A 12,858-nucleotide genomic window follows, 5' to 3' on the forward strand; every position below is an offset into this window, starting at 1 on the left:
CGCGCAGGCGCGAAAAAAAGGAGTACCAGAAAACGTGATAACTTTACGTAAAGCGCCTAAAGTGCCTAAAGTGCCTAAAGTGCCCGTAGTGCGCTGCTCTAGGTGGTTCAAAGCTGGACCGCAAACTGCACATAGTGCAATGAGCCAAGAAAATTGGTCTTGCGGTGCACATTTTCAAGATGTGACTGACATCCGTGTCTAGTGATGCAGGTCGCGAGCTTCAGTCCATTAGGCGCGTTCAAATAATAGCTAATAACCAAGCATGACTAGCTTAGCCGAGAAGTATATTGGATTGCCTGTGACATTTGTCGCGAGTGACCTCGGCGATGACGAGGAGCCCGTAATGTATCTCTTACGGCAATGTGTTGATTTTGTCAATCATCCGCACAGCTGGGAAGGTGGGTTATTCATAACCAATGAATTTATTTGCTTCTCTGTGCTTGTTTGTATTCAGTTGCTGCTACCATGCAGATATGGAAACGTTGGCGGAAAACTTCGACACTGCCAGGGCGATTTGTGATATGTCTTGGGAAATGATCAACATTGGCCACTGGAAAGACGTACCGGTCTGCTGGAGGTATATGTACAGCTACGGCAGCTTGCTGAAGGCGCTCTGCGAACTTGGGCAGGAAAAACCGACTAAGGTACGTGCCTTAATTCGTCCCTGGGCCGTGTAGATTTCCCGAGCAGTCTGGTTTCCTCAGCAGTGTTCTAAGCAGTTTGAAACTGAAAGAAAAAACATAGGGAGCTTCCCTAGAGAACTCCTGAGCTGTCTGAAAGAGCAAGCAAGTCTCCACAAGCCCATGCATGCCTCTCATATAAAGCTATAATGGGGCTACAAGAACGTGTCCTTCCTTTTTCTTTACTTTTGTTGCAATAGCAGTAGCATCATAACGTCTGGAGGCTTGAGCGAATTCTCCGTGTATGTAGCTTGAAATGAAGAAAGGGAGGAGGATCTTGGAGATCTACTCGCCACCTGGTGTTTGAGTGATGACATGCAGGCGCAGTACGAAAAAAGGGGAGAGGGGCGGGAGGGAGAGGTCTGCCTGCGTGTGCATTGGACAGCTTGTTTCAAATTGGGATGTTGGTATGGTGCCGCAGCTTTAGAGAGGCCATGAAGACAAATGCAAGTTTGGTTCATTCGAAAGATTGCCTCATTAAAATAACACTGACACCACTTCTAACGCAAACTTCACTAGAATGAGCTGTATAGTTAGGAAAAAAGAGAATGGCTGTGCGACCCACTATACTCGGTGACAACTAAGAACGGCACCGGAAGTTGCCGCTGTGCCTTATTACTGTAGCCGGATGTTTCTCCGCGCGGCGCAAGTAGGGCGTTACTGAGAATACTTTGAACATGGCGTGAGCCGTTCCCGTGATTTTTTGGACTTAATATGCTTTAAATGACTCCAGTGACGACAAACTGCGTGAGACAAGGCAGACGATATCACGCATTCATAGCAAACCCCTTTCAAAACGCGCGCGCACTGACGTCACGGGTCCGGCGCTTTGGCGGAGTGATACACTACATGAGGTGGTGCCGTTCTTGAGTTGTAACCTAGTATAGCTCATTTCCTGCTATAGAACCTATGATGTATTATGGGGTCTTGTGCGATTGGCTGAGGCCGACAAAAGCAAACGTAAGTTAGGTAGGGCTTATAAGCTTGCAGAATGAGCCACGTGCGCTTAAATTTAGTGCGTATTTTTTTTATAACAGTAAGAATGTTGGGGTTAACAATGGAAGTTACAAACGCACACGTAAACATAAGAGCACCAGCGCGCACTATGCTTGTTATAGCTACACAGCAGTCTGGCACTTAGGGGTTGTCTCACATGATACTGACCACTTGGCATAGCGACATTGTCGTACGTGATGCTGTTTGTCGAGCATACCCAATGTTTCATGAAATGATTACTATTAGCCATTACAAAAATCAGCCAGGTGCAAATCCAATCGAAAACAAAGTGAGTGCGGACAGTGGGCCTGAGCGGTATTGTTGCAGCATCTAGAGGACGGACGGTACACAAAAACAGATTTTTGTCGTTTGCTGCAGACTTAGTCATTGTACTTACCATTCATTTCAAATACGTGTTTATTCACGTGCTCCGTCGTTACTTTTTGCTGTGCTAGTGGTAGTCATCGTCATATCTATGTATATCGTCGTCTTCCTGATGCATGACTGGCGGGCCCAGATCGTTTTGTCTGGAGGCTTTCATATTTGTACCAAAGTTGAACACATCAGCACACGCTATTGGCGGTAAGCACGACCACGGGCGGCGCTGTGAAGCGTGTCTCCGTGACGTTGACTTGGCAATTGTCACATTTGTTGTCTGCTTCACTTGGGCTCGTTCTCCCTGCTATTTCTTTGCGCTCGGTTGACTTTCGATGCTTGTCCGCACCAGATTTTATGTGTGCGTAACTTTGTATCATAATAAGACTTAAAACTGCATACACTATCTCAGGGTGTCATTTCAAGTACAGCTTTTGATACCGTTCCGGAAGAAACATTGCTGGCGCGTCCCCCCATTCCTTGCAAAGCCGGTCCTGTGCGGAGTGCAAAGAGTCGGAGCTATGCGTCAGCTTTTGTACTCAGCAATCTTTCGAACAAACAGAACAGGCAGCTGCTAATAACTGACAACAGTAAAAATGCAAGACCAAAACAAATTCCAGGCCATCGGGGCTGTCGGCTTTGGCAGAAGGCATTACGATTCCTGATAACCGTAAGTTAGATAAAACAGTTGCAACTTTGCCGAGCGCTCGAAAGTATTGTATCACGTCACTTTACATTGTCATGGCATGAAAGTATGCCGACATGCACTTTGGGCCGCAAGAAATTAGGTTGAGTTCCAAATAACCTAATGCGTGTATAGGCGCGTGCTGGTTTTATACCAGGCTTCTAACCAGTGCGGAGCCTTATTGAGCAAAACGAGTCACAGGTACGGTAAAAATACAGTAACAATATGTTTGTTCAGGCCTGGAGGCATATTTTGGTACATTTCCCACAGCCATATCTTCACATATTCAGAGATGGGACAGTAAAACTACACACAAGCGGAGGAGTAGGAGGAGGAGAAGAAAACTATTTAACAGGGAAATCGAGCCGGTTAGTGGGCAGGGTCCTCAGTCCAGGACAAAAGTAAAAGCAATGTTTTTCAATTTATGGAATGCCATCCCGAGTAGGCCAGGATTTGTTCTTTACGCCCTAAAGGTTGGGAAAACAATAAAGAGCTGCTTGCACATATTCTTGTTGTACTGGAAACTGGCACGTATACTAATTATTGTATTCATTAGCGTGTATATCAAGCCTTCAACACCGTAATCATGTCCTAACTGTGCAGATTGAAAGTCACTTCGTTATGCTAACGATGGTTACGATAGGAATTCGGGGCACAAAAGCCGCCTTCGAGTACTTTGGACGTTGTTTGTGCCGTTTCACAGTGGCGTAGTAAAAACCTTTTCATTGCATTTGCATGTAAATAAACAACGTGCGCTGTGGATATGAGCCTTCTTGCCCACTACCATAAGAAAAGCAAATTTGTGAAGAAGGTACTGTATGCCTTGCAGCCTGAAGAAAATATCCACACGAATGTTGTGAGCTTCGCAAACACTCCCAGTCTTCCCAATAAGACGTTTGTAGCGGTTCAGAAAAATAATCTGTCGGGCACAATAAAAACATTAATCTGATACAAATCAACAACAGAAATAGGAGACACTCATTTTATTTCCCGCTATGCAATGCGCGTGTAAGGGTCCGCTGCTTGGTGCATAGCATTAGACTGTTGAATCTTTATAATTGCATCTAAAAATACTTTAGGGAAGCCTATGCGTTTGGATACTTATCGAGTAGTTGTGAGCACTGAACCTCGCAAATAAGGTAGAAGGGACGAGTTACATACGATCATCTTACTGATGCTCTAAAGAAGGTTGTTCTCTCTTCTCATGTGTTGCAAACTTGTGCGGGATACATGTTGAAATTATTCAGAGGTGTCAGAATCTGGCAAAATAACTGAATTACTGGAAATATGCTTTTTAATGCAGTAGAGCATCAAAGCGGGCGATTTCTAGCAGAGGCACTGTTTCCCCTCACAAGCAGAGTGTAGCAGACGACAGCGACGCGAGTCCCTAAGCCGACGTCAGAGCCAGGGGGCGCCACTCAAACATCTCACCGCCAAGAACCGCCGGCAACCGGCTTCACGAACTGGGTGTCTGTAGCACGAGGTGTCTTGTGCTCACCCCTTGAGGCACGGACACACGTGAACTGTTTTCTTGGTATTTTTTTGCAAGCACCACGCGCAAGCCTGGATGCCGGCAGGTGCTCCTTGTGAGGTGCGTGCTCACGGGCGTGGTAAAGGGTGAAAGTAATTATGACTCGGGGGATTTCTGATGCCGCCACACACATTACGGCCAGCAACAGCAGCTCTGCTGTTAAAATGACAAATCAAAAAGGGCTTTTGCCATTAAAGAAAACAGGATATCTTGTTGAAAAATGCTGCCTACAAAGCTTGTGCTGGAATATGGTTTGATAAAAAAAGGTAAAGGAAGCATCACATTCAAGCAAATGCTGACAGAAAATTTACAAGGCACAAAGTATAGTTATTGCAAAAAGATAGTCTTTAACATGGTAAATAATTATAGCATGTGTAGCTTGATTTTCAGTGTGTTTGTGTTGGAACGGAAAGTTGGATATTATTTGTTCAAATTGGGATTTTATGAACTGACGCTATCCCTTGGCTGTGAGGTATGTCATTGTGGATGGCTGCAGATTGAAGGGACTCTGAAGGCAACCAGCAAGTTGGTTTGAAACGAAAGTCTGAGCTTTCCACAGCCATTTTACCGCCGATTTGGCGCCGAAAGATGCCTTTATTGCTGAGAGATCGCTAATCAAACAGCGCATTTCCCTCCCTAATTTCTTTTGCAGTGATTTCATGATGCAAACAGTGCCTGCAGCAGCTGCTGTTTGTGTCACAATAAACCAGAAACAAGCGAGGCAGCTGTGATGTATAGCGGTACGAAGCAACTGAATACAGCACCACCATGTACCGAGCGGTTTCGTCAGCTTCGGTCAAATCAGTCATGCTTTCCCGTACTCCCAGTTCCTTAGCTGCTCTGGACGATTAAGCAAAACGTTTTTTCGTGGAACCCATGGTCACTATTGGCGCTTTGGTGAAGAGAAGCTTATTGTCCTTTTTAGGCCGTGCGACTGTTAGCGTTGAACCAGCTGCTCGTGCGTGGCCCCCACACCCTCCTTCGCATAGTGGCACCGCCGCCCATGTGGACGAAGGGCGCCCTCCAGCAGCAGCCAGGGAAGAGGTTGCATACACCAGACGATGCATACATTTGAAAATACTGGCTTTAGCCAAAATAGGCGTTCCCATGTTTTTTAGTGCAGTGAAAGCACGCAGATAGTCACGATAAAAGTGGCTATGCCCACAGCACTGCACAAGGGCTGCACAATCATATGACCGAGTAGCGCACCAGGTATTGCACCGAAACCAAAAAGTTGGCCTTAGGGGTTGCTGCCTGCTCTGTCGGCTGGGCTTCCATGATATTGTTTCTAGCTTTCTTTTTGTTCTTCGACGTTCAGGCATGAAACTACAAAAACTTCCAGTAAAGTTTTTATAAACCTGCGAAGGCGTATCGTTAAAAAATTTGTCATGCACTTTTAACCACTTCCGGTGTAAGTTGCGCAGTATGGCCACTGGTGGTAATACCTGCCTTCATGTTTTCGCTATTTTCTACCCTATTTTAAAAAAAACCTTTGTGTAAAAGTGGTATATTTGTGTACTCAGTGATCTAATCTATCGATCTAGTAAAACTTGTATTTTGTCCTCAGTATCCCTTAATTTTGATCACCTAGGGACCTTTAGCGGCGTTGAAATGTTGGCACGCGGGCAAGTTATGTTTTTGTCTAAAATATTAATAAACAATTGAACATTTACCAGTTAGGCAGGGTGATTTACTATTATTGCAGAGATTTAATTTTTCTTTAATCTAGACAGCAGCTTGTTTTGGCTCAGATTTTGCATGGGGATCATATCCTGTGGTTTATTTAGTTTTGCGCCTAGATGGGCAGCACTACCTACCCGGATGTTTCTCAGTCAAATAAAAATCTGCTTTTGTCAACCTGGGCAGCTTTTGCAGCACCCATTTTGTCTGCTGTTTCCACATGGATTAGTTGTGCCCTCTGTTTCTACAAAGAAGAAATGCAACATGGGCCTTTGTGTCGATAAAGGCAATGACTGATCTGCTCAGAGCATCGCAAATGGGGAAAACCGATGCTGCAAAAACTAATAAAGGCACTTGGGGATGTAGCACATGGCTATGCAGCCATTCAGGTATTCAGATGTGGATCTGGTCCTGGGAACATTTGGAGATTGGAAAATTACTGATACACGGAAGTCTACTTTGAGGCTTGAATGCAAAAGTATATGGCAGTGGTATTAATTTGTACACTTTATGGTGCCACTGAGGCCTCTGACAGCAGTTGTCATCTTTACTGATCAATCCCCCTGCGTGGGTATGTGGGGTTGTCGGCGGGTTTTGTCGCAACGAAAGGCGAGTTGGTGAATTGGCTGTGAGCTTCTGAATGGCATTGTCATCGTCAGTGGTCAATCCCCTGGGTTCGGTTCTCATTCCAGCCATGGTTTTTTAGTTTTTAATGTTAAACACATGAAATTTGGGGGCCATCCAATGCTCACAAAGCCAGGTTGTTCATCTGGATACATTATGCTTTCACATTGATAATTTTTGGCTTAAGTTGGCATATGTTGCACTGCCTTGGTAAGGGGCGCTTGATTCCAACTATGCAGAGAAAAATGCATCCCTATTATTTCTGAAACATTATTTTTAACATTGGGCAGCGTCACAAAGGTGGGTGCGGAAGCAAGGGGTATGAAGCTTTTGTAAAACATTTGGTGTTGGGTCAGGCTCTCCCGAGATGTTTTGGCAGGGTCGTTAAAGGGTGTATATAAATCACTACTTATAATTACGGTTGTTTGTTTTTGGGTAAAACCTGACTTTGCCCCATTTTGACACCCTGAGCATGTTTCAGGAGAATTGGGCTAAATCCGATTTCCCCCCAAACGGATGCTTTCAAAGTATTAATCTGCACAATCGTGGGCTGACGGTCACCCGTTCTCAACCAGTACTTGCTGGAAGCAATCCCCACAAACACAGCTTTCGGACTCGTTGAGCATTGGCATGTCTCCACCACTCGCTACCCCAAACTGGCAGATGCTGCACTGGCATTGCTGTGCCCAGCTAATGGAAGCTGTGCTGTCGAGAGAACTTTGTCCCAGCTGAGGTACGTTCAACGATCGAACAGGTCTCGAACGGAGACTGACTTGTTGCGCATGCAGATGATAATGTATGTAAACAAGGATGTGTAAAAACTCGATGACCAGCTTTTTCTGAATCAAATTTTTCATTTCTTAGAAGTTATCAATACTCTTTAGTGTCATCAATACTGATTAATTTCCAAACAAACGCAAAATTTCCAAGAGTATTTGCTAGAAAAGCCTGATGTTCCTCCAATTACCAGCTTGAAACAGACACCAATTTTAATGCATTCAAGAAGCTCATGACACCTTCTGATAAAATAAACTGATGGTGCATTACATAGCGCATCAGTACATTTAACCCAGAAAAACCCAAATTTTGGAATGCTTTTACAAAAAAACCTGATTTCTCCTCGATTATTAGTCTGAAAAATAGCACCCGATTTTTACCCCCAGTTTAAGAAAAATATAAAACTCGAAAATGAACAACTTTACTGATTTCACTCTAGGATAAATAAAGCATAGTTAGTGCTGTTGAACATTGCAAAAAACAGGCCGACATCGCCAGAAGTACTGGCCTGTCTGAGCAGGCGGTCCGCTTGACCGTCAAGAACAAGGCTGCTGCCGAAAAACGGGACTATGGTGGGATTGAAAAACAGCGCTTTCGAACACACGAAGGGGCGCACCCGGAGGGCGAGTCTGCCCTACACACTGTTTTTTTATGTCTCTAAATTTTACGCATTTAAATCATATTGAGATTTCAGACTCCAGAAGTACATCCGAGTTGTGAGGCATGGCGTAGGGGAGGGCTCAGATTGATTTTGACCACCTGGGGATCTCAACGTGTGCCTGAATCTTGTACACTTTGGTGCTCTTGTTCTTTTTCCTCCATCACAAAAAAATGTTGCTGCCAGGAATTGAACCTGCAGCTTCATGCTCTGTAGTACGATGCCTTAGCCATTGAGCCTTCATGGGAGGTCGGAACTTTATGGGGGGCAAAGTGGGAGTGAGGAGATTTTGTTCTCGACGTTACTTAGTGTGCCTAAATTTAGGCTGTGTCTGCATGTTTCTGCTGCTATCATAGAATCTGAAATTAAATTGTGCTGTTTGTTGTTGTTTTTGTTCCCAGGACATTCTGTACACCATTGACATGGGCCTTATTTTAGGAGCTCCCATCCTGGATGGTGTTCTACCGAAGCTTGCGAGCAAGATCCATAAAGAATTGCCGGAGCTAGTGCCTTCGAAAATGCTCGAAAGAGTTAGTAATTTTTCTCTCACATTTTAAACCGCTCCTGATTTTGTGTGTGCATATACAGTAAAGTTCCATTTACTCAAAGTGGCTAAAGCAAAAAGTAAATTTCGAGTGATACCTGGGGGTGTTGGTGGGTTGGGGGTGGAATAAGTGGTCACATATTGTGAATGTATTTTACTTTTACGACAACTTGTTAGATTATCCCCTGAACATCTTTCAAGGTGAACGGCACACAGCAGGTTGTTGGCCCTCTGAGCGAGGAAGAGGGAACAAGAGAGCTGTAGGTGCAAAGCGAGAATTTTTTATTTTGACCAATTACACTTCTGGACAGAGATCTCCAACAAACAAGCCAGATGATCACAGGTAAAAGGTGAAGGAAGAAACTGAGGGGGACCAGAAAACCAACAAAATTCTTGCATTCTTGAATTTCCAAAGAGAACCCTTCCTACGTGTATTTGTGTATCAGAGTTTGGCTTTGACTGGGGTGCCCCTAGGAGCAATTTTTGTCCTCAGGTGCAGTTTGTTGCAATGTTGTAGCCAAAATTTATTTTTTCAGGGAGGATGTTGTTCCTTTGTTCAGCTTCTATCAGAACAGTAATCTTTCCAAACACCTTGCACTGTTTGACATTAATCCACGGACGGGTCCGAAAGTGGTGTTCCTCAGAATTTTCCATGACCAGACTTTGTGTTATCCGGGGAGCATGCCCACAAACTTTTCAGAATAAGTGGGGACGAATGTATGGCATCTAATAAGGGGTTAGTTTAGGATTTGACAAAAACTTTCAAGTGAATGGGGTTTTTGCTGTGTTTTTTATAACAGTTTTTTTACTGGGTTTTTACAACGACGAACTACTTTTCGTATGCCCTCCTTGGTGTTCTTGACTGATGTGTTTTTTTTTTATTTGCTGTATTCGTTCAGTGAACCTCTTATTCCCGATTCTGATTAGCTACCATGTATACAGTGAAACCTCGTTAAACCGTACCTGATGGGGACGCGAAAAAAGTATGTACTAACCGGCACTATGGTTTATCCGAATGCATTAGGTTAAAGGAGCCATGAAGAGAAAACACAAGTTTGGTTCATTCAAAAGATTGCCTCGTTAGAATCATACTGACACCACTTTTAACGTAAACTTCGCTCAAATAAGCTACATAATTAGGAAAAACGGGAATGGTCATGCGACCCACCAGCTCATTTCCCGCAACAGAACCTATGTCGTCACATGAGCTAAGCTCTGCGATTGGCGGAGGCTGGCAGCAGCAGACGCAAATTACGTAGAACTTACAAACTACACGAACGAGCGATTTGCGCTTAAATTTAGGGCACATTCTTTACAAAGCAATAAGAATGATGGGACAAACAGTGGAAGTTACGAAAGCACATGTAAACAGAGAAGTACTGATGCGTTCTGTTGCTCGTACTGCGCCCAGCATGCTTGGTTTAGCTGCACAGCACTACGGGGCTTGGGGTTGTCTCAGACGACACTGGCCGATTGACGCAAGCAACGGTGTCTTACGTGACCCCATTTGTCGAGCGAGCACTGTTTCAGGGAACGAATATTTTCTCCCAGAACAAAAACAATTAAGCCAGGTTTAAATGCGGGCAAAAACAAACCAAACGGTTGCCACGGTATGGTGGCGCCATCTAGGTTACGGAACGTAAAGAAACGCGGGAACAAACCAACACCGCTGTACAGGGTGGAGACAACCTTTGAACGGTCCCGTGCCGCCGCAATTGGGCCAATGGGCTCAACGCGTTATTCTTTTCGTTTCCCACGAGACCTAGCAACGCGAAACAGACAATATGATTCAAACTTCTTCAGTAAACCGCGTTGCGGCGATAATTTTAGCGCGGTTTTGATACAATGACTTGCTTCGGCGGCGAGCGAGCAACCCAAAATGGCGGCGCCAGCGTATACGTGTCTCTACCCTGTACGGCGGATGCGTGAATGAAGGTATTCTAGGCTGCAGAGCGGTCGGTTCCTGTGATGTCATTTGGGACCACGAAAACGCACGATTGAGCGGGAAAATCAAAATTTTAACCTAAACTGTTTAATTTCTCAGTGAATAAAGCACCGTTTGTATCCGGACAAGCGCTGGGGGCACTATAAAACACGAAATCTTTCGAATAAAACCAACTTGCATTTTCTCTTCATGGCTCCTTTAAAGGGAAACTGAGGTGGGGATTCGGCTTAACTGCGTATAAAAAGGAACTACAGCTTAAGCAGGTATGGTTTAACGAGGCTCCACTGTATAAATATGCACACACATGCACGTGCGTGCGTGCACACCCACACACACACACCCACACATTTTTCTATTCACTTCCCCTTTGATGTTATCCATGGGTAAACGTTTTGACATTTTTGTGCAAAATACTACTGGAGGCTTGGTATGTTGACCAGGGCTCATGCTGATGAAAGAGGGGAGATGAGAGGGTGCATCAGACTACACAAGCAGTGCCAGAGTGGGCGGGTGTAAGGATTTTATCATGTCGTGGGGAGTGTTTAAACATTTTGCATTGCAGTATGCTTGGAAGAGAACAAAGCTGTGCTTGCTCTTCATCCTTTTGGTTACACTGATTTACCTTTACATTTTCTTGTTCCAGTATAGCCTTGTCACGGATGTCATGTTTTTTGCCTCTGTTAATTAAGATAAGCTTGGATGGTTTAAAAATTTTGCGTGTGGGGGGTTGTCATCTTCAGACAAAGCTGACTGAAAAGGTTGAAAGTTCTCTTTGGATTGTATTTTTCGCAGCTGTAGGGGAAGATGGAGTGTGCTTTGTAAAACGGTTGTTTGGCTGAGGTGGTTAAAGGGAAGAGGGGGTCAACGTAGGTGCATACAAGAACATAAGGGCTGCAGGGTGCGTGGTCTGATTTACTCATTGAGAAAGCCTACTGCGGCAAAGACATTTAGCTGGCGCAATTGGGAACTGCAAGGTCTATTGTGGGGTGTTGCTTCAGACTTACAGGGGATAATTTTGTGGTGGTGCTTACTTACATACTTCCAGGTGCTATTTTGACAGTGGTCGCTGTCATGCATGATTCTTGTCGTCTCACTAGGTGGAGCGGGAGGAGGCTCATTCAGCGGACCTGAAGTTTCCTGTGGCACGTCTTGTTTGTCCGTCAGTGGAACACTTTATGACAGCGTACCTGAAAAAAGAGCTACCTGTAGTCATAACCAAAGCGATGGACTACTGGCCTGCATTGTCTACACACCCGTGGAGGTAAGGCAATGCTGCCATGTGTGGGCTAACGTACGGGATAGCAGAGGACCCCGGCTAGCTTTGCTAGAGAACGCTACGCGCCGTACACTAGCCCTGCGGAATCCGAAGACTCACGCACGGGTTCGAGTACTCACATGCGGTAGACAGGCTCCGGCAATCCAAAGTGAGGCTTTATTGCCTGGCAGATACAGTGCATACACCAGACAACACGACTATCGCTCGCGGGGAGACAGTGGCTCCTGTCGCTCGCTCAAGCCGCTGGGCTCAGACCTCGATATCCGTCATCACGGCCGCGGGAGCAGGGAGGCATCCCGAGGCGACCGATCAGGGCAGAATCTCTCGGCAGAGTCCGTGGAGCCAACTGGGTTCACCGTCATCGGGGCATTCGGCGTAGGCACAGCCGAGCCAACCGACTCCGACCAAATCGCCCAGTCGACCTCCTGCCGGAGCGCTCGTTCGTCCCGCAGGTCAGCTCGGAGGGGAGAGGAGGTCTTCCCCAGGTCGGGGAGAGGGTGGCGCTAAGGGAGGTGACAAACTGGTCCTCCTTCCCTCGCGCACACGTTCGCGGCAAGCCGGTTCGGCGCGTCGCGCGGGGCCATGAAGAGGACACGACCTACGTGACGCGCCGGCTACCCAAAATGGCGGCTCCCAGCTCGCGGAAACATGTGCAGGCGAGGCGTAGGGGAACACGGGCCCCCACACATGTGAACTGTGAGAGAAATTAGTCGAAAACAGGCCTCGTGGTGTTACAAAACGTTTAGCCTTGAGACAACAGAAAGGCCTGGTCATGACCTTATTTTTTTAGGTGTTACACAGTTCGATATAGCCGAAATTTTACGATATATAAAATTGCATTGTGAACTCCTCGAAAATGATCACTAAAGTGCTCACGGCCAAATAAATACTTAAGGTTCAGAAAGCGGCGCAAATTATTAGTACAGTGCTTGCAGGCCAATAAATGTGCACTTAGGCATTAACACAAACAATTTATTTGTTTTCATTTAAAAAACTGCAGCAGCATAGCCTGCTTCTGGCAAGGAGCCACTCGCTGCTCGCGCCATTCAATTCTGTGCACCAAGAAGGAGCACAAACTCTTTTGTTT

At 45.6% G+C, this 12,858-nt stretch overlaps 1 protein-coding gene across 2 annotated transcripts in view; it reads left to right on the forward strand.

The window, feature by feature from the left end:
- The first annotated feature begins 8 nt into the window (after positions 1–8).
- Jmjd5 (Jumonji domain containing 5) overlaps positions 9–12,858 on the forward strand; it is a 38,019-nt gene continuing 25,169 nt past the window's right edge. Inside the window, exons 1-4 of one of the 2 annotated variants that reach the window (XM_077686104.1) lie at positions 9–398; positions 472–644; positions 8,408–8,536; positions 11,593–11,756. In XM_077686104.1, coding sequence (XP_077542230.1) covers positions 263–398; positions 472–644; positions 8,408–8,536; positions 11,593–11,756 — 602 coding nt within the window. In that variant the 5' untranslated portion in view covers positions 9–262. The remainder of the gene's footprint in view (positions 399–471; positions 645–8,407; positions 8,537–11,592; positions 11,757–12,858) is intronic. The other variant, XM_077686103.1, reaches the window with a different exon arrangement.

The sequence above is a fragment of the Haemaphysalis longicornis genome, unplaced genomic scaffold, assembly GCF_048455015.1.
Source record: "Haemaphysalis longicornis isolate Haplotype H1 unplaced genomic scaffold, Haemaphysalis longicornis Haplotype H1 scaffold_1, whole genome shotgun sequence".
Taxonomy (NCBI): domain Eukaryota; kingdom Metazoa; phylum Arthropoda; class Arachnida; order Ixodida; family Ixodidae; genus Haemaphysalis; species Haemaphysalis longicornis.